Source organism: Ochotona curzoniae, unplaced genomic scaffold (genome assembly GCF_017591425.1).
Source record: "Ochotona curzoniae isolate NIBS_2020 unplaced genomic scaffold, NIBS_Ocur_1.0 scaffold_3835, whole genome shotgun sequence".
In the NCBI taxonomy this organism is placed as follows: domain Eukaryota; kingdom Metazoa; phylum Chordata; class Mammalia; order Lagomorpha; family Ochotonidae; genus Ochotona; species Ochotona curzoniae.
Window position 1 is genome coordinate 18,143,223 of NW_024467114.1, and position 22,916 is coordinate 18,166,138.

The following is a 22,916-nucleotide window of genomic DNA, read 5'->3' on the forward strand; positions in this document are numbered from 1 at the left end:
CTCAGGGATCTCCCCTTCCAGCCTCCCTATGTACTCTCCTCCCACTGTTTTCTCCTATTTTATTGCAGTAGTATAGTCCTTCAGCAACAGTCACAAGCCCATCATTCCTACACTTAAGTGTATCATGACACTGTAGGTATAGATAATGGTGGAAAGTCCAGCATAATATTGTCAACTTATATTTAGCAGTTTCATTGGGAGTCCATCTTTATTTGGTAGTAGAGATGCATACTGCAGTGTATCTTCGCTTCTCAGTACTTAGTCTCCCTTACACAGTTCCTGTAGATGAATATGTGTTTATCTATGTTTATCTATTGATCTTGTATTTTGCATGATGGTTGCCTTACCTCTGACAGTGAACATATGATATTTGTCCTTGTGGGATTGGCTTATTTCACTGAATGTAATGGCCTCTAGTGGGGAGGGTCCCTTCTTTGTATCTCTATCAGAAGTTATGTTTCCTAAACACTGAATGAACCACACTCAGATTCAGAGCAACCTAGAAGAAAGATCTAGACTCTGATTTTCTTAAAAAAAAAAAAAAGTATACCTCATCTAAAGCCTCTCATCCTACATACATGGAACACATGGAATATGTTGTGTGACGTTCATTTAGCGATGAGACCATCTGAGGCCATGCCCATGCTGGAACATGGGGGCCTAGGTTTCTTTCTTCCTTTGCAGTGACACTTTAGATTATTTCAATCCATGCCCTGGCTGTACAACTATGTTGGCAAGGAGATTTTTCTAAAGGTTTTTCCCCGTCACTCAGAGCCAAAGGTTTTGTTCTCTGACCTTTTGATTCCCATTCTGCATCTAATCAATGTCAGGTCACCCCCAAGTAAAACTAAAAGGAGGTTAAGTGGAGAACCCAAGGCACCATGCCCAACAAGCACCCGGCCCTGCATCCGCGGGGCTAAGTTTGCAAAGTGCATCTCACTGAGATGCGACAGTAGTCCAGTTGCTGGGGTAAGAGAGGTTTTCTTGTTGACCCTCCATGCACCCTCTCCCTGCATTTGTTTGGTGCCTGATTTGTTTCTAGTTGCAGCAGAGAGGTCAGAGCAAGCCAGGAAAATGAATGGAATCAGCCTCCTGCTGGGCTGCCTGGAGCGGGCGGGTGTTACGGATCAGCGTCAAGCCAGCTTCCTTTCCCCGGCCTGGGCCGATGTAACTCACTGGAGTGGCAAATTACATCAGACCTACAGCTGTAACCCGACATTATGATTAATTTGATCAGTAATTTCTCCTGTTTTTCATTTTAATCGGTGTGACTATTCTGCTGTGGCAGGTCTTTCAGATCTAATTAAGATAAATTTCCGAGTAAAAGACTTGGCAGACTTTGCGAGTCAAATCCAGGCATCAAGTGTGAAGACCCACAGGCCCAGTCAATCACCTTCGGGGAGGGCCCGGCCCTGGTGCTCGGCAATCAACCATTCACACTTAAGCAAATTCATAATCTCCAGCACTGCTTAGTCATTCTCTCAGAACGTCCCAGACAGAATAGGAAAGAAAGAAAAAGCCCCAGATAATGTCATTTTCCCTCGTGTGCTGTTTGCACTTCATTGATTTGCCCAAACTACATGGATAACCCCATAAGTGGACACTTTTCAGAATTCTTCAGTTGATGTTTCTAAAAGTTCAAACATGTGCATATGTACATTAAATTTAAATATATATATACCCAGATATTGAATTACAGACATGTAGATATGAAGACTGGTAAGCTACAAATAGGGAACTTAAAAAGATACTTGGAAAAATGATGAAGTTCGTTTTGGAGCATGGTAATGTTGAAATTCATGTATTTTTTCATATTTTCATAAAATGCATTTCCATGAACTCTTGGATACCACTTAATGCATTGATATTAAGAGGGCTTTTTTTTTTGAACCAAAAGAAAGATCTCTAATTCAATTTTTGAAGAGCTTTTACGTACCTTTAGTGCAAGCCTTTAATGCAGATACATATATTCACGTATTGGGTTTAGATTAGCAAGACTTAGCAATTTATTTTTACTGTTTGTTTTCTTTTTGGTCAACCCAAGCATTTGTTTACTCATCTTGACACTGATATTTGTACAAGTTCTGTTATGTTTCTGTTTGACAATGAAGGTATTGTTGATGTCTCTTCAAAAAGCCAAGGCAGGTTGAACCTGCCTGTAGGACTGGTGTGAGCAGACACATCCCAGTGAATGCCCAGACCGGCCAGGCTTCTTGGGTCCTCATGTCTCTTTGCAAGATGCAAAAAGACAAAGCAAGAACTCGAATAGACAGCTCTTTTGGAAGAACATTTCTTTCATTTTCTCAAGATAAGAAGACATTGCTCTACAGTTAGGGGACCACTCTCAGTATTCATTAAGTAGATTCCCCATTCTACCAGAAATGGTCATTTCTGAAAACAGTGATGGAGTAGCAATACAGATGCTTGACTGTATACAATGAATGTTCTACAGAGAGCACTTTCCCCTTCCTCTGATCTATTATGAGAGTAAAGAATTTCCTAATCAGCACCATGCCATTATAGGATCTGAAACCAGTTTAAAAGAGCCACATTCTGACTCTGTACAGGGCCTCTATATTGGGGACCTCTCTTAGGTGTTCATTTTTGCTCCTCCCTAACAGTGTGGAAATGATGGAACAGGAGAAGGGTCCCTCTTCCCTTAGCGAGGATGTAAGCTGGCTGCCTGGAGAACACGCTCATCATAGGAAGGCATGATCTATACAGGTGTACAGCAAAGTGGTTAGGGGCCAGAAATGAGCTTGAAACCTGATACTGTTGTCTATCTCAGTTCTAATTTAGTTGGAGTGATGTATCATTGCAACATCTCTTCTATTTTAATTTGTTGGAAACAAAGCTAGTGTATTTACTAAAGAAGGAAAATAATATGTTGACTCATACTCATCCCCAACCTAGAGTTACTGGTTTTTGAGCAATGATAAGTTCAAGGTTAATATCAGGAGAAAGACACTTGAGCTATGAGAAAGAGGGAGTGGGCCTGATGTGGTATCCTAGTGGCTAAAGTCCTCGCCTGGAGGTGCCGGGATCTCATATGAGTGCTGGTTCTAATCCTGGCAACTCTTTCCTATCCAGCTCCCTACTTGTGGCCTGGGAAAGCAGTCGAGGACAGCCCAAGGCCTTAGGATCCTGGACCCACGTGGGAGACCCGGAGGAGGCTCTGGGCTCCTGGCTTTGCATTTGAGCAGCTCTGGCCATTGTGGCCACTTGGGGAGTGAATCAACAGATGGAAGATCTTCTGACTCTCCTCCTCTCTGTATATCTGCTTTTCCAATAAAAATAAATATTTTTTTTAAAGAGAGAGGGTCTTTTTTTTAGTAGGGTATTTTAACTTCATCTTCATCTATAAGGAAAGAAATCATGTACTGTAAGTGAAATCTCTTTATAAAGATGAAAATCCTGCAATGGAAAAAGGAGGCAAATGGGCTTACGGTTTTGCTGTTAGATAAGCCTCACTTTGGGTCTGCCCAGGGGTCCTTATGACTGACTCTTCCTTCTGGGGGAATGAAGTCAGAGATACTGGAATATTCCCTGAGTGCAGTGGGAGTTCCCTCGGGGAGTGGGCCAAGGACCAGCACATTGCTATCTTTCTGGGAGATGATTAAAAATGCTGAATTGGGAAACAGGTTACCCAAAACTGCTGAATCAGAATCTAGTTACCAGGGTTCCCAGGGGATTAGTAAGCATGTATCAACTGAAGTCCTTGCATAGTCAACATGGGTACCCATAAGCTCTCAGAATAGTTTTCTGTTGTGAGATGATGCCAAGAATTATGATGAAAGGATCATGAATTTCCCCTATTTTGAATAGTAGATAGAAATTACGAGGCTTGACACTTTTCTGCAGACATGGCGCTATTCACCCAACTTCAGTGTTTGGAAAAGGCTCTGGGTTGAAAACATAGTGCAGATAAAGCATTCCTTCCCTGATGTGGTGTGAGCACAGGAAAGGGTAGGGTGGAAGTTGGGCCATTGTTTTTGGAAATGAAGACTTGAAGACATCTGTAGAGAACTCACCTCCATCTGCAGGCACATTCTGAGGTATTGGGGCTTGGAATGCCCTCATCTCAAGTGTTTTGTGGAAATAAAGATGAGTAATTTGCTCTTTCGGGAATGCACAATTGGCAGCCTGTTTACAAGACCATAAAAAGTTAGGTTCAACCCCGGCTGCATGTTTGGACCCCCTGGCAATTTTAGAAACTGCTGACGTGCTCACATTTTGTCCCACAGTTTCAATGACAATCTGGGCAACGTGGAAACATTGGAATTGGGGTGGGGGGAGAAATCCTCAGGTGACCCCAACACTGATAACGCTTGCCACAGACTTTGGAAGTGTTCTCTTGAAAAGCAGATTGGATAAAGTGCAGGTGCAAGAGGTCAGTGTGGCCTCAGCAGTTGGGAGGTGTTGTGTCTTGGGTGAGATCGTAAGAGGTGGAAGCTGTCAGTCGGGGGAGACCTCAGTGGCTCTGGAAACAATGGATGAGATGCAGGCTTACTTTCTGGTATGAAGATCCTCATAATCCCTGAAAACAACCCACTGGCAGTGAAAATGGAGCCTGGAAAACATCCCACCTTTGTTTTCCAGTTTTGATAACTTTTTGCTTCGTCCAGGTTGATCCCAAAGGCCATTTAGCCTTTTCCCTAGATTGAGTATTCTTCCCATGGAGTGCAGAATGATGGTGATGGTGGCTTTTTTTTTTAAGCGATATAATGTCTTAGACCCTCAGATAGGAAGTGAAGATCATTTACTTTCCAATAAATGCTTCTAAGCTTTCCAGGCTCTGTAGAGCAGGTCTTAGGGGGAACGAAGAGAGTTTCTCTTAAATCTTCTGTTCCCTCAACCCTTAAGCATTGTTTTGTTCTCTTTCAATGCCACACTGGCAACCTCACAGTACAAGGACAGAGCGCCACTCTGGAACAGTGTCTGTCTCTGGCAGGCTGTGGCATCCAGCTGAGAAAAAGGAAGTGATCCCTACATTTATTATTATTATTTTTCATGTTAAATATCTCACTAAGTGGTGGTATTGGAGGATCCCTGTCCAATGATGGTGCAGACAGACTGTGGGGCTGGGAAAGTTGCATGGATCAGAGCCCACCTGGATATGCAGATGCAACCTGCAGTTCCGAGAACTGTGCTACCAGCCAATAAATGCTGAGCTTCCCTTGGCTTCTGTGGCTTCCCCAGCCTCTCTACTGAGTGACCAAGTACTCCAAGAGACCCTTTCCAGTAGATGGACACTCAGCAAAGCACCTGCAGCTTGGCCATGTGGGCTCCTCTTGGGCATGATGGAAGAGCTGCTATTAGTTTCCTTCTTTCTCTGCTTGGCCCCTGCACTCATGAAGCTCCAACATTGGTATGGTAAGATACAATGTCCAATTTAGTTCTTAACAGTGGAGAATGAAAGAAAACTCAGTGCCCAGTGGAGTCTATTTTTATAGATATAGGAAGTGGAAAAGGAGCAGAATGGAAGTCTGATAATAAAGGCAATGCCCCTTAGGCAGGGGATTTGGCAGCCTGATGCATGACATGATTTGGCCCAGCTTGTCAGGAAGGTTTCCAGATGGACTTGGCCTGATGCTTTGAGTGTAAATATTTTGTAAAACAGGGGTGGGGAATGAGGGGCCTCAGCAGATGGAGGATTCCTGAGAATTGGAAGCTGCTTCATCAAAGTATGGGGAGAAAAATGCTAGACCTGTGATTGTCCTAGGAATATGTGGTCCAGAGAACCCCTGCCCACTGATGGCGACTTTTGGGTGGGGTGGGGTGGGTTAGGGCATGATCCAGGAACGTGAACAGGAGAAAACAGGTGTCAGTGAAGAACAAGAGAAAACAAGATCAAAAGAGAAGGTCTCTAACACGTCAGTTGCTTTGAGGAGCAGCCCAGGTAGATAATTTTATCCAGTAACTGTGCTTATTGCCAACTGTAAGGACTGTTCCCTGGTTTTGGATTATCCTGCTCTTGTGTCTTCACTGTCCCACCTGTTAGATCCCGTGAAGTTTTATCTACTCTTGTGGGCAAGTAGTTCAAAAGTTATTTTAGTTTTACTAACCCTATGACTGCTAGAGAAGGGAGCCTTAAAGCATTTCTCTTGGAGGATTTTCCATGTGATACCATGTTTCAAATAATGCTAAGTAGTACCAAAGCATCTAATTGCTTGACTGTTTCTCAATCATATCTTCTAGCTTTTACTAATATAATATTTATTGAGATGTTTCTAGAAGCAGTATATAATAAGCAGCATGTTCCTTCCTTCAATGAAATTGGTTTCTAAGGAAACCTTGGATTTTTTTTTTTTTTTTGGCTGGGAAATGTTGTTCTGGAAGATCCTTGCAGCCAAATAAGGACATAAAAACATACTGCATTAGCAACAAAAATGCACATTGCAGAGTGGTAAATTATAAATAGGAGCACACTAAAGTTAGACCTGATCTGGACTCTCATTTCAGTTACTACTTATTATTGCGTTGAGAAAGCTGTTTAAATTTTCTGAGACTTGATTTCTTTGGATCTGAATGCAAAACCTTTTTATTTCTTTGGAGTTGCTGTGAGGATAAAATGAGATATCGATAAATAATTGTGATTATTCTAAGTATAACTGAAATCCAGGAGGCTAGTGAATAAAATTATGTATGTAAAATTCACTTTGTAAATTCCCAAACACACTTCAAACATTAGCCCACTCTAAGCAAAAGTATTTCATGTGTACAATTTTCATCTATGAGTTGTGGTGTTGTGAATACGGAGTTCATTCTTTCCACAGGGTTCTAGCCACATTATTGGTGTTATTTCATAGTAGAGAATGGCACTTAAAGACAGTGTCATAAAAGTCCCAAAGAAATGAACATATTTGTCCATGGTCCTGAATTAGTGCAAGAATGGAGATAATCAATATTCTTCTTCTTTATCCATATATCAAAATCTACTATTTTGAGGATTTTGAAAACTTTTCTGAACTATTGATGGCAAAATTGAGACTCTGTGGTTTTAAGTGAAAAGTCCTTAAGATTATATGTTTAAGAAATGTTAAGATTACTCAAGTGCACTGCTTTGGTTCTCTTTCCTTGGGGGTTCTACACCTCACTTTTAAACAGACTTGTTCTTGCTATGTGTACCTTGTTAAACCCCTTGCCTCAGAAAACCTCCTTACTTTCCTGGCTTCAGATGCTACTATAAAATTCATAGGCAATTATTAGCTTCATCCTAGCAAATACAGACTTTTCCCCTTGTAATTTGTAGTGCTTATTTCTATTTTGCACAGGTATATTCTAATATCCCTAGGGTCATTTGCTTTCTGTTCAACTCTGAGTGTATTGTGCCATCTTCCTCCTTTGATTATGATACCTATAGGAAAGCAAAGGAAAAAACTCCACCAAATGTCAGCTTTGTGCCAGGAACCAAGAGAAGTGTGTGGTGCTGTTTGATTTGATTCCCACATGAACCCTCTAACCAACAAGGAAGGTGAGGATCAGAAGGGTGTGTTAATTGGACTAATGATCAACAGTCTGGATTCAAACCCAAATTTATGCTTCTAAAGAACATACTCCAAGTTGCCTTTTTAAAATTTTTTTTCTTTTCAGTTTTACAATCCTTCCTTAAGGCTATAGTGCACACCAAAGGTGCTCAATACTTACTTACTTAATGATACAGCATTTTTTTAATCAGTTGGAAAATATCTGCTTACAAGTCTGTGCTTCAGAACTCATTTAAAAGCCCATGGAAAATTGACCCCATGCCCTGGGAGATGAATGGAGGTTAAAAAGGTGAGGACTAACATGCTGCCATGAAATCACTACTGTTCTGTTACAAAGTTGACATGAATGCTAGCTAAGCTTGACTTCAGAGCAAAGTGCCAGCCAGCACATTCTGGGTATCTCAAATTGCGACTAAAAGCTGCACCTAGGCACAGAAAGCCAAAATGGCTTGAGCAGCCCTCTGAACTGGACTTTGGTAGATAGTGGCTGATAAATTAATCCCAGGCAATGAGAGTGACTGGTGCCTGTGCTGCAAGTCTGGGCTGAGCTCATGGCTGACCATGGACCTGACCTACCATCATGATCAGAGTGCTTCTGTTTTCTCTTATTTCTCCAATCATTTTTTCTTCTTTATTTGAAAGGCAAAGAGAGAGAGGCAGACAGGGAGCTCTGGCCTTTAGGCTCCCTCCCCTAATGTCTTCAACAGTCAGAGCTAGACGAAGTAAAAACTAGAATCCACGAACTCCATTTAGCTTTTTCATGCTGAAATCAGGGATTCAAGCACTGCCTCCTGGGGTGCACAGTGGCTGGAAGCTGGAAGGGGTGCAGGACTGAGATTTGAACACAGGCACTGACACAGGATGCTGCTATTCCAAGTGATGTCTTGACTCCAACCCCTATGCTATCTGTTTTCTTTGACAAGTTTCAACTTGTCATGCTCAAACGCTGTGAAAGTCTCCATGCTCCTGCCACCTCTAGCCCCCATGGGTTTGCTTTCCTCTCTGCTTGTCTAGTTGCTTTGAGAGAACTTCTGTAGTTAGTGAGGTGAGCATTCTGTCTGCTTTGTTAAGCCATTTTCTACAAGATTTTGCTAATCTGCAGGGCCTCACCCAGGAATAATAAATCTAGACAATGACAAAGAAGCACTGTAGTGTAGTATATAAGTATATTCTTGGTAAACTAATTTTTCCCCCTGCCACTCTCAAAGCAATATAAACTTTGTAGTTCCTCCTGGATCTCAAATGCTTGTAATAAATTCTTTGAAATGTCAGTAATGTTGAACTGAGGGGTGTTTTTAAGGAGATTTTCTTTCCTTCATAAAGGGAAAAATTGTCCCTTGCAGAATATATGGACAAATGTGTTTTGTTTATTTTATTCAGTGGTTTAATACGGGTAAAGGGATTCCCATTTCCCTCCTGACTGCTTGCTGAGTGAATGAACCATGAATGAAGCACTCAGTCTTCTAGATGGTAGTATAAACAAATTCACATTCTTTGTCTCAAGGCTAATCAACATTTGCTTAACAATTTTATAGCGTACAAAGCATTTCATCAGAATGTTATATGTGAACTTGATGTTAACTGAGTCAGAATGGATTTCTCATCCCTAATGATGTTTTCCTTCATAGCCTCACCTCACTCTGGGTGGACTCCTCCATTTTTCAGGAGGTCCTCATGGCTTGGATTTCTCTGAGTGCTGGCAACTCCAAAATTCTCACCAACTTTAACCATAAAACCATAGGTAGACTTTTACTTTCCTCTTCACCACCTCCCTGCCTCAATGTGTTAACCTACATGCACTTACTATTGTACTGAGTGAAATTTACTGCAGTTTTCGAATCCAGTTAGAAAGTGGGATGCAAGACCTGGCTGAAGTTTACAGTACGTGGTATGGAACGCCACTGTCTTGGGAGAATGTTTGCTAGTTAAATACTGACAGCAAGCCTAGGAGGGAGAAGGGTAAGGCAAATGAGGGCACTCTTGTGAGGCAAGAGTTTAAAGGCATGCCCCAAGCCTAGTTATCAGAGTACGAAAGAACTTAAAAGCAATATTGAAAAGGAAAAATGAATGCCTCAAACTTGTGATTCACAAAATACCTATAACTGATTTTTTCCTTTTGTCTTAGTAGATTCTAATAAGTCAGACTCAACATTGTTAGTGACTCTGTATTTAAATTTTGAAATTTTATTTTTGGTATTGCGAGTTTAAAAAAAATACTCAAATATTATCTAACCCAATGACTGCAGATTTGGGTGTACCATTAAATTTCTGCCTCTCAGAGGAGTGGCTTGGCTCCCTGGAGTCCCAGCTGTGGCTAGTTTTCCACACAGTGGCTCAGCCCTGGTTCTATGTAGAATTCACCACGGCTATACCAACAAGTTTATGAGCATGCCTGTTCAGTTCACCCATCACATCTATCAGGGGGTTGTAACATGAAACTCCAAATAGAACTGAAGGAGTTCTACCAAGAATTTAGTCATATGCCCTCCTTTTACAGATGGAGAGCCTTGGACCCACAAAGCTAACATGTGTGTGGAGAGGGACTATGACCCAGGACGCTACATCTTTTCCATAGGGACAAACACAATTATAGATCATTTGCTTTGAAGAGGATGAAAGTCATTTAGGTTGAAGTAGCTCTTGGGTATTTGAACTTTTTTTTTTGTTTTTAAGAGTGTAAATGCACTACCATATATCTCCTATCACATACATACTTGGGGAAATTTGCACTGCTTGTCAATAGAAAAATACTTCAAAGAAAAAGATGAGAAGACTGCCCATTGCGTAACTGAGGCCGAAATCCAATGTGTATTTACTTCACTATGCTTGAGCAGACCTTTACATCCACAAGTACACAAGGCAGAGAGCAGAGTTTGCACCAACTTTTGGAGCAACTTCATCTCTGTCGAGGCCACCGTGCACCACATTCCTTATGGAAGCACAGATCCCATTCTTTGCCCTGTTTTCATGGCTTTCTCTGTTATGTATTAAAATGTGCAGTGCAACAAAAAAGGAGATTATCCTGCTTCCTGCCATGCACGATGGTAAGCGGGAGGTGAAGGTTAAATGCAGCATTTGATTTCTTAAGCTTCCCTAATGTGTAGGTGTGGAAAAGCAATCTGGGATCAGAGCTTAGAGCAGTGACTCTCTGAGGATGAAAACTTGACTTTAATTTGGACTCTCTGGTTAGGATAAAATCAGCTTCTGCTGTTATTATCCCACTTACATTTGTTCCCTACTCTCTTTCCACTCTGCCACCCAGCTGAGTGCGAAGAAATTAACCTGACCTTGAAGAATACTCAGAGAATCTTCAAGACCACCAGAATTTTACCAAACAATAAAATTCCAGAGGCCTAGGAATATTTAGATCACAGACTCTGGGGCCAGAGAAAGCCCATAGAAATAATTTAGGGTACACATTGAAACAGATGAGCGAAATGAAGTCCAGAGAGCTAACCTGAGTCCTTTGAAGTCATGTGTTACTTGGTGACAGTCTCAGATCTAGACTAAGGGTTCAAATTCTCAAGTTGTCCTCTTTCCCAGACATCAGGCCTGGGTTCGAGCCATGCTCAGGCCACCTGCAGAATGCTCAGAGGAGAAATTGTGCATATTAGGGCGTTCACAAAATGATTAGAAAGGCCATCTCAATCACAGGAAAGGCTGCATTTATTTATTCAACCTTTTTACACTTATGGGGTCTTTTGCATTCTGAAATTAAGGTTGCACATTGCTGTTTTTTTTTTTTTTTCTACCTAGAAATGTTTAGGTCCTATTCTGCCAAAGCTTGCTTCTGTTTGTTTCTGATCCCCTTCCCAACACGTTCTCTGGTCTGGCTTTTTGGATTCTGGCACAGCCTGCGGCCAGTGGGTTAGAGCAAAACAGGTGTTTTGACTGACAGCCTGGAACGCAGGGCAAATTCAATTCACGGGTACATTTAGTTTGTCTCATACACTGTTTTCAGAAGTTTGGTTTTGGAGTTTTATGCCCAAGCCTTTCTGTTTGCCTGGCCCCTTGAAGACTTTGGAGCTTGCATTCTCTGATTAGAACTCCATCTTCTCACTTCCAGGTAAAGAAAGAAGTGTGTGTGTGTGTGAGTGTGAGTAAGTGTGTGTGAGCATGATTGAGTGTGAGTATGAATGAGTGAGAGAGGTCTTGAGTATTGATGTGGAGTGGACAGACAGAGCTTCAGGGGCCAACCCCAGCACCTTCTGTAGACCACCTGTCTCCCATAACTTAGAAGAACACCTTTGCTCTTTAATTTTGATAACTCTATCTGGTCTCTTCTGATGATATTTTGAGTCATAGCTTCCTTGAAACACAACCCCACTTTGTAAATGTCCATTTTATGGAACTGAGTGGAAGAGTGAAATAAAATTACACTGCAATATTATAAAAGAACTCAACAAGAGCTATTTTGAAGATTTTTTGTCTAGAGTGTTACTACCTGCTGGATATATATATATACATATATACATATACATAAATTTATTTATTTTGCAACTAGAGAAATGACCTCACTCAAATACACAAACTACTTTCATTTATTATATTTTCTCTGAGGATATGACAGCTTGTGTACAGTTTTAGAAATAATTGTTCCCTGAAGTTTTCTTTTTCTGGATGCAAAAAATCTTAAGATTTATTGGCTTTTGTCAATAATCTACATTGCATAGTTCTAAACTAATATCTCAGACCTTTAAATAATGTAAAGTGTGAAAGCTCACATGAAAATAAAGAACTGTAAAATGAAATTTGGGTTGCCAATATGAATTTAGTCAGTCTTTATTCCCTTCAAAATGTTCAAACAAAACCACTCTATTCTGGTTCATAAAGATTACCTTAGAGAGTTAACTATCTTTGTAGTTCTTTTTAAGTAATTGTCTTTCTGTAAAGCTCAAACATTCCATGTTGCAAAAACTCAAATCCTTGCCACTAGAAAAAAAAAGTTTTAAACCATGATATTTATCATTTCCTTTACACATTTATATTGTAAAGTGGGAGGTTCAATTAACCTGACATATCTTTCCAAAATTCTTTTTCAGCAATGTTTGTAAAAATACACACCAATTTATTATTATAGTTGTTCATTAAATTCATTAGAAGAAGTTAGAATAGTATCTACTCTATATTCTAATATACATTCATTTTATTTGTTAAGTTGTAAGTTCAAACCTAAACAACCAAAAAAGAAAAAATTGTCCTGGTATTACTAGGAAATCATGGTGGCCCTGTCTCTTGATTTATTGTAAAAACAAAACCGGCCTCAGATTTGCCTGGGAGACTATTGGCAGAACTTTAAAAAATTCTCTTAAGAGAATTTATTTCCATGAGACAAACTGATCACCCATGGATATAACCCTGTCAACCATCAGTCAGCTGGGTGTGTCTGCACTGTGATTTCACTGCCAGTTGAGGATGATAAGGTGCTGACAGTGTTCAAGGAAGGCTGGTGCCCACAGAGCTCCTGCCAAGCTATCACATTGTCGGAAAGAATATTGGACTTTAGAGAACAACCAGGGCAGGGCAACGTAATTACATTCCTCAGATCAGAGAAATCTGTCTATTTGGTAATTTAACCTGTTATGGTACCTGATACAGCAACATCTAATTTAATTGTGTTTAAAACATTGAACTCATTCTTTGAGACAACACAGCTGAGTTCCAATATGGAAAACACTAGGGTTGCTGTTCATAACACTTTGTAAATTTGATGATGCTTTCTCCCTAGAGGTCAAGTGTAACAATGAAGACCTTTTTTTAAGCCTATGTTCATTTCCATCCCATGTCAACAACACAAGCTTGTCCCAGCCTTGTAAGAGTTGTAAAAAAAGGCATCACAAAGGTCAATGCAGGAAAATGTTCAAATTGCAAGTAGTCCAGGCTCAAGGTCCTGGGGAAACACAATTACTTATCCCCCAAAATGTGTTTATTTTCAGGAAGACTGGGTCATGCTGAGAATCCAAGGAGAGACATCTATGAATGGGGCAATAAACTAAGTCTTTCCTAAACTATTAAGTTCCTAGTCCATCTGCCTTACTTGTCACCCTCAGGTAGGGAGGACAGACCTGACGCAGGTGCACTTAGACCATTAAGGAGGGGATGAGCTGGAATTTGAAATGAGGACATAAGCTGCTGGCTTCGCTGGACTTCTCACTGCGTTACAAATATACTAAGCCACTTGAATTCCAGAGGGGGAAATACTCTTATGTAAGCCAACAAATGGATGGATTGTCTGAGCTATTATCTTCTGATTTACTGTGTTCTCATCACAGTCATTATGTCTAGAAGCTAATTTATTTTATAGGCTTCTAAGTTAAAAACAGTTTTCTGAAGTTCAAAATTAGATACTCCTGACTGTTCCTATCCATCCTTCCTCAACGCTAGTAAGTTAAAGATAGGATTTCACTATTAACCTGAAGTATCCATATTTGATATGCTCAGCCTCAGAGTCATAAAGCAATCATATAGAAGTTTTATTTTATAATGATGCATACTTTTCTGAGGTCCTTGGCATAGATTGAGAGTACTTGTTAGTCTATGGAGTAATGGTTAAAATCTGGGACAGTCTTTTGACTGGGGCTAAATTTCCTTGTCCTTCTAACCCCAGAGAGTCTTTAGAAAAATAAAAACAAAAGAGCACAAAGTACTTAAGGTAAGACAGAGTCGTATTCATAATATAGAGAAATAACCAGCCTGCCTCATGGACAGTAGATGCTGTTCTCCACGGGGCTACAAAACTGTGCTAGTAATAATTTTAATTGGTTGCTATCTTTGCTGCCTTCAAAAAGTATCATAAAGTGGAAATATTACAGGCTACAAGTGCACTTACAGGGCTGGCTTCTCACAGAGGGAAACAGATAACATTTATCCTAGGGAGGCAACATCAATGGGTTTCTATTTGTTTCGTTTACATGCATCCCCAGTTGCTGGCCTTTTGCTTCCTCTTCCCTACCTCTGAGAGATCAGTTTGAATTAGGTACTTCAGTACTGGATGCAATGCTTTGTCTGACCTTCTGCCATTGGGCAGGGCAGCAGACCGTACAGAGAGGACCTTCTGTGTGCCTCACCTCGATGGGGAGCATACCTGGAGAGGATTGGGTGGCGTGAGCGGTGACGGAAGGCCATGTCCTGGAGACTGATTGGGTTTCTGAGCGGGGCTTGGACTCTGCTGGGTTGGAGATGGTTGGTTCTGGTTCTGGTTCTGGGGGTGGGAGACAGCTTGGTGCTGCTGGGCCTGAGGCACCTGTTGTAGCTGAGATGGAGGAGCTGGCAGCTGCTGGGAGGCTGGTGGTGGCTGCTGGGGTGGGGTGTGCTGGGACTGTGAGGATGCTTGTGGGGTGGGCTGTGGGTGCTGGCTGGGTGGGGGTGGAGGCTGCTGCTGCTGTTGCTGCTGCTGGAGCTGCTGAAGCTGCTGGAGCTGCTGGAGCTGGGAGTTCAAGGATGAGGTAGCTGTCAGGAAAGAGAAAGGTGAAGTCAATCAAATTGGACAAAACATCTGCCTTGGTATGTCTAGAGGGCTTATCCCACGCAAGCTAAATATTTCCTTTAGAAAAGTTGGCCTTCCATTCTGTGGTTTTGAAGAGAGCTGCTGGGCAACTGGGATCCCATATTGAAGTTCTGGTTTGAGTCTCAGATATTTCACTTCCAGTTCAATCTCTTGCTAATGTACGTGGAAGACAGTGGACAGTGGCCCAAATATCTGGGTCCCTGCTACCTATATGGGAGACCAGGAAGGAGTTCCTAGCTTTGGTTGGGCCTAGATCTGGCTCTCATGGCCATTGCAGGAGTGAACCAGTGGATGGAAGATCTGTCTGTATCTTTCAAGAAATGAGTCTTTTAAGATTCACAGAGAGAAAGAGAGGCAGAATGCAAGATCTTCCATCTGCTGGTTTACTCCCCAAAGGGCCACAATGGCTGGAGCTGAGCCAATCCAGTGCCAGGAGATTTTGGGGTCATGTTCAGGGGCCCAAGGACCTGAACCATCCTCTGCTGCTTTGGCAGATCATAAGCAGGGAGGTGGATGGGAAGTAGAGCACCTGGGACATGAACCAATGCCGATATGGGATGCCTGCCCTCGCAGGCTGAGAATTAACTTGTTGAGCCATTGTGCTGAACCCCCATGAATCTTTTTAAAAAGAAAAAAAAATAATGTGAGGCACTGGGGGAATTTTGCAAAGTAGTGAGAATCAGGATATAGTACAGTGGACTTCCTGTTGAAGTCCACTTCAAGTTGAAGTTCCTGTGCTATACAAACTGCAGGAGTGTGTGAGCAATGGAGATAATTGTTCATTACTTTCTCTTCCCCACTGCTTGAGAAATACACTCATGCTTTCAAGAGTTGATTTCGACTTTGGAAGTCCAACCAGTTTCTTTCTTTTGGTAAATGCCTGACTGGGGCTATAAACAGAAAACAAAATTGTGTGTAATTTCCTTTCCATCTACTCCCATTACCATTAGTGGTATCATTTTTCACTTGCTACTTCAGACCTCCACCAGTTTGCTTAGACATCTTGGTCTCAAGTTTATGTGACTTCATTTTAATTTAAAGAGAGTACTTCTTAGTTTTCTAAAGGCGGAAGCTGGGCTCTTCAATTTTTTTCCATGCTGACTGAGAAGACAGGGCCCCAATCAGAGAAATTATATAGTGAGTGCCTGTGAACTGTGGACATGGCAGCTGGACCAAAGCACAGCCAAGAGAAAAGTATTGCTCAAAATGAGGTATGCTTCTTGCCTTGGCTACAATATTTTCCTGTTGCTTTCCTTGCTAGAACTAATCAAGATTTCCAAAGATAATAACTCTGATTTGCAACATTAAGTAGTGTGTTTTTAAAAAAGATACTCATTAAAAATATCTGTTGGTTCTATGACACATGATACACTTGCCTTCACACAACAGAAACATTTTTTGGAAAAAAAAAGCACGTATCTTGAACCCTATACTGAGGGCACCTGAATTACCTTCTCTGTCAGAAAATCAGGCAGTGACTATTCTTGTCAATTTGAGGATCATTTTGTAAAATTTACATACCAGGTAAAACATAGGATTTAAAAATGAGATATTGTCTTGTCTTAAGAAACAGATGGGTGTATTTGGGCAAATAAGATGAACTCTTCAGAAACAAGTACGTTTGCTGGTACCTCTTACAGAGCTGTGATGATAGTGGACACCCAAAAAGTGGCCAAGAATGTAACATTGAGCCAGAAGGCAAGGAGCACTGGGAAGGATCTTCCGTGGGTTAAAGAGGCCCAGGAAACATTGTGGAAGACTATGAGTAGGGATGGTTCTGGAGAGAGAAGATGAGAAATGCAGCTTTCCTGAAGGGTGATGTGGAGGATGGAATGCTGGCAGCCAAGGGCCAAGGAAGTGTTGAGTAAATTTAAAGCAGCAAATGCAGACAGTTTATTTGGTAAAGGATGTAGTAACATGGATCTGCCCCACTAGCTTGTGCTATCAGCCAGATTTTAAACATATAAACTAGGCCTGTTCAAAGGAAGGCATACCTATAGGAGGGATCTCTAAGAAGGACTTTGCAATCCATGCATAGTTTATTTAAAATGTGCATTTTCTATGAGCTTGATGAAAACTCCATGTATCAGAAACAGTGGTTTTTTTCCAAATGCCAATTCTGTCATCTCAGGTACCATGCAGGGGGTTTTATGACAGGTCATCATGACGTCGTCATGACATTTATGACGGGGTCAGTTCAAACTGATATGTGTGTGTGTCTGTTACCTGGCACTGCAGGTGCTCTGGCTGTGTGATGTGACTTTAGGGAAGGAATTGGTGTGTGTGGGTTGGGAGCTAGTGTGGATCCAGTCACTGTTCCCTTTATCAGAGCTTTGAGAAAGGCCTATTCATTTATCCCTTCTTCTGTCCAAAATCACACTTAATTGGAGATCTGGGAGAGCATATCATTTCTAACTCCCTAAGATTGTCTGCAGTCTGGAGCACTGGGGGGTTGGGGGAGGTAGAGCTGACCTCTCCCTTGGGTGGAGTCACAGATTTGGGGAGCCTGATTGCTTCTGGCCTTCTGCCCGATTCAAATCAAACCTCTCCTGATTTCTTGCAGGTGGGGGTACATATGCCAATGCTTATTTTCATGGTTGACTTCAATACCACACTGTTTCATTTTGGTTAGAAAAGCATTTATCTAAATCAGCACTCAGAAACAGGAGAGACTGGGGAATATTGGCAGGTAGATATTGGCAGACGGGTAGGTGCAGCAGACCCTAACCTCCCAATGAGACATGGTCCCGAGTGTGTCTTTGTTTCTTGATGTTGGTGAGTACACAGCGCTTGCATGTGTCCTCCCATACTAGCAGCTTGCCAGGACAGGCATGATTCTAATGAAAACCGTTTCCCATTACATAAGCTAATTTGGCATCTGCAAGCCAAGTAGAATGGAAAACAAAATAGGTTCAGGTATTAGTGGGATGAAAAGACAAGGGTGAGGGTGTGTGCAAGAACCTGATTTGGATCACACACTGTCACAGCCATCTGCACAACAATAAGAACATGAAACAATTTAAAATGTGAAAACATGGTGCCTTTAAATGGCTCATTTTATAAATGATAGAGCAACATGGACTCAGAAGAATAAAGAAGAGACAGTTAGGAGGGTTCAAGGATATCTTTGAACTACAAAGAATGCTTGTGGATAAAATGATGCTTCTTGGGGTAAAGCTCTGACCTTATGCTTCCAAGATTAAAGACTTTCTTTCCTAATACTTATGTCCTTTTATAACTGCTTCCTTTTCGTTACTGTATACTACCCAGTCCAATGTCAGATATAAAATCTAACCCTAATGACAGCAGCTATGAAACGGGATGAGAGTCACAGAAATGATTTCAAACAGTTGAAAGCTGACAAATGTGAAACAGAAACACAGTACAAAATGCCATCACATTTGGAGTTTCCTAGAGAAGAGAGCTCTATGGCTAACCTGGTGGCTAGAAGCTTCTCTAGTAAATAATTTGATGTAACAGAATAGCCAACAATCCTGCATTTTCTCCATTTCTTTGATTTTCTCTCTCCATTGGTTTAGTTTTCATATGTCAACTGTAAATTAGGCACAGTTTCTCATTTTGATCCATTTAGCATCACAACAGAAGAATCACAAGTTTATTAGATGGGTTTTACATAGGATCAAATATCAACACAAGGGATGTTACACACAAACACGCATGCATGCACACACACACCCCAGTGATTTGAAAATCAGATCCATGCATGATAGTGGAGAAAGGCAAACATGTCCTATATTTAGCAAGTTATGCAGAGAGAAATGATATTTCAATGTTGAACCAAAATTATGGCTAAGCTATACCCTTTCCTACTTTATGCCAAAGTGTGTTATCTTAATCATCACTAGTTGAAATCTCCACTTCCAGAATTTTCTTGGACTTTTTGGATTCAGCTGTATGTTGGCATGGTTGGCAAGATGGTGCACTGGATATGGCAGCCTATTGGGTAGGGACAGAGCTATGAATTCATTGATGATGTTTATATAGTTATGGGCTTGTTTGGCAGCTGCAGCAGCCTCGTAGAGATAAAAAGGGAGAAGACCCCAAGCCACGGAGGAAACTAGTATGTGGGCTTCATCATTGCAAGTGAGCAGGAAATGTGTCTAAAGCATGATGGCGATGGCTATTCAAGGTATAGAAGAGCTATGGGGACAGAGGGTGTATGGAAGGGGCAGGGTCTACTTTTTAAGTGATGTTTCCTGTATTTTTAGGTGTAGGGTGCAGCTACCCTGTGTTTGGGCATGGTACCATTTTAAGGAAAATGGTAAGGTTCCCCTAAGGTCACTCATAGTGTCTCTGCAGTATTATTAGAGTGACAGCTGGGAGCTCTCCAGTTAGATTTGTTTACTGTTGCAGGAAGCACATCCAATATCAGCACCAGCCTTTATGAATCAGTTGGTCCATGCGCCACCTAAAAGGAAAGCCATGATTCCTGATATAGGTTTCACCTTACTAACTCAGTTTTGTTTTCTAAGATTGATTTATTGGAACGTCAGAAATATATAGAGGAGAGACAGAAGATCTTCCATCCACTGATTCACTCCCCAAGTGGCTATAACAGCCAGAGCTGCACCTATCTGAAGCCAGGAACCTGGAGCTTCATCCAGGTTTTCCACATGGGTACAGGGTCCCAAGGTTTTGGGCCATCCTTAATTGGTTTCTGAGGCCACAAGCAAGGAGCTGGATGGGAAGCAGGGCTGGCAGGATTAGAACCGACACCTTTAGCGGATCCCAGAATGTGCAAGGCAAGGACTTTAGCTACTAGGCTGTGGTATCGTTCCCCCACCCCCAACTCAGTTTTGTTGTGTGCTGCGATGTATGGAAGAAAAAGGCAGCATTCTGAGACAGCTACTCATGAAGAATTTAAGTTAAGAAATTGTATATCCACATATATCCCCTAAATAACATCATCTAAAGTAGATGATTCCAGGGTAAAAGTCAAGAACCCTTTCTGGTTCTCTCTGGAGGAGTATCCCTGTCCCGAAGTATTTTACAAAGTGGATGGAAAAACAACTAAATGGTCAGGGACTAAGGTTTTGAAAAAAATGCAGAAGATTAAAATTTACTGGAAAATCTGCCACGATGTGAGAAACAAAATCCATTCTGCCTCCAAGAGTGTGATGTGCAACCACTAGTTCTCTGAGTGGCAGGTAGATGGTTACAGGTGTCCTCAATGTCTTTGCTTCTTTTGCACTTAAAGCAGAAATCTGAGAGTCTCTTGGGATGTCTGGGGGCAGCAAAGAGAAGAAAGTCTTCAAAGAAACCGTGTCTAGCAATGTCCATGTATTGCCAGAAGAGCCACCTACTTTCCTTCTTGGGTTCATTGTGTTCACCAACTCCAACAGCCTATCTCCAACTGTGACTGGGGCTCATCCGGCCAGCGAGGCAGGAAAAGAAATTCTAGACAATAGTACAAAAACTGCATTCTAAAGAATGACTGCAGACATATACATATAGAAACAAAATCACTACTTCAAGAGCAAAATAAGCACCTGGCATCAGTATTTTTTTTAGCGTCTATTTTTGGAAAGTAGGGCAATTAACCAACCATTGTTGGCACTGTTGATATTTCATGGAGTACTATTGTGATAGAATTTCTGTTTAGAAATTACATTTTAAGAAAATTATTTTTCATTGATAGTTTTGTAGGTATAAGGGTTCATCTCTTCCCCTGCCCTCTCTTCTTCCTTGTTTCCCCCCTGCCATGTTCCATCATATTATCACAGTAGTATAGTCTCTTGGTAATATTTACACATTTTTCTGCTTTTTAAATGTTATGTTAGGTATAGACAAAAATAGAAAACCCAGTGTTGTACTGTAAAGGTGTATTGAAATATTTCATTGGGAGTCTTATTTTTCACTCAGGACTTGAGATGCCTACTGCAAAGTTTGTTCCTGGTATACTAGCCACTGTTGTACAGTTCATCTGTGAGAATATATGTATTTGTTTACCAATATCCACTTATTTTTTCCTTTTTTGGGACTGGCTTAACTCTTTAAATATAATGGTTTCTATTGGGACCAAAGATGTCCATAGAGTAGATGTACCACAATTTATTCATTCATCTGTTGATGGGCATCTTGATTTCCATGTCTTTGCTATTGTGAATTGTGCTACTATAAATATAGGGTTATAAGTTGTCTCTTTTATGCAGATTTCATTTCATTTGTATATATTATCAGAAGTGGGATGGCTGGGTCATATGGTAGATCAATTATTTTTATTTGACAGGGAGATTTACAAAGAGAAGGGCAGAGAAAGAGGCCCTCTATCTTCTGGTTCAGTCCCCATATGGTCATAGTGTCAGAGCTGAGTCGATCTGAAGCCAGGATCCAGAGGCTTCTTCCAGATCTCCCAGCAGGGTGCAGGAGCCCAAGGATTTGAACCAACATCCACTGCTTTTCCAGACTGTAAGTTGGGAGCTAAATTGGAAGTAGAGCAGCTAGGACTTGAGCTGGCACCATATGTGATTTTTTGCCATCACAGGCGGAGGCTTGGTATGCTATGCCATGGCATAGCCCCTGATTTTGTATTTTTATAAGGGTTTGTCTGAGACATAACATTAGCTTTTAGAGGTCTCATTATGTAAGGAAGATGACAAAGGAAGACTGAGTCCCCCAAAAAGCAGAGGGAAAGAGCTGTGGCAGAACTATCCCACAGACCATGGTGTATGACAGAGGCTGGCCCTTATCTGTACCGAGTTGGTCTTGAATTCCTAGGAGGATTTGTGGAGGCCTCTTTGTGGAAGAGTGGACTGCCTCACCATATACACATGCAGATTTCCCCATCTTAGCCCCATTATTCCAGAAATATAATGGGAAGGTTCTTCAAAGAAATAGAAAAGATGGTCAGGTATGGAATTAATATTTCTCATGTACATATGAGCACCCCCATATGTATCCATCCTCACATACTGTTTTTAAAAAATAAACTGTACATGGTATCCCCCATATACCCGGCTGTCTCTCACTTGCCAAGTCCTTAGAAAGTCCTTCCAGATCCCCACTGAGAGCCAACCAAGATGAAATAAAACTCTGTAATCCTCTTACGGAGCGGTAATACACCCAAGACAAGTATCTTTTAAAATCCTAAAGTATTTCAGAAAGAAAATCAAAAGGCATCTAAAAATATTTCAGAAAGCAGCATAATGAAACCGGTATCGTACCTTTTACTAGCAAAACAATATGCCTACAATAAAAATGAGCAGGGCTCCCAAGTTATGGTGGAATGTGATCTCTTATCAAAATTTTTACTACTAGCCAAACTAATCTGGCAACTGCAAGGTCAGGCAGGTTCATTTGAAACTTCAGAATTAGACTTCTGATCTTACATACTTTTTCTCACAAGGTTTAATGGTATTAGCAAAATAAGACAGTAAATTAAGCAGGAGGAATCCTTAAGATCCTGGAGTTGGTGTGATGCAGGATAGCAGTGCCTGGGAATCCCAATATTGCACTGTCTAGAACATCTGGACAGCAAGAAGTATGGATTAGAGAGCTATGGCAATATCTATAGAAAAAAGGATAATTCCATAAAAATAAGATGTTTGAAAGCTCAGAAGTTGAAGAAGCTAGAAACTACCAGAAAAGCTGGAAAAATCACAATCCAGATATAAAGCAGATATTCCAGACATAAATGAGAATCAAGAAAAATTGGGGCTGCCTTTGTGGCATAGCAAACTAAGCCTCCATCCACAGTGCTGACATCCACATGGCCAACAGTTCCAGTCCAACTGTTCCACTAAGAGGCCAGCTTCCTGCTGATGTACCTTGGAAGGCAGCCAAAAATGATCCAAGTACTCAAGCCCCTGTTAGATGTCCCAGGACTCATGCTTTCCGAAATGTTCCTCTTTTCCCATTTCTTCCTTCACCAGGGAACTGGTTCCAGGTGGAGACACGACATA

General features: G+C 41.3%; 1 protein-coding gene across 1 annotated transcript in view; it reads right to left on the minus strand.

Annotated features, from left to right (window-relative positions):
- Positions 1-22,916, minus strand: part of POU6F2 (POU class 6 homeobox 2) — a 400,555-nt gene that overhangs the window by 95,163 nt on the left and 282,476 nt on the right. Inside the window, exon 5 of the mRNA XM_040964984.1 lies at positions 14,572-14,936. Within this exon, the coding sequence (XP_040820918.1) occupies positions 14,572-14,936 (365 nt within the window). The remainder of the gene's footprint in view (positions 1-14,571; positions 14,937-22,916) is intronic.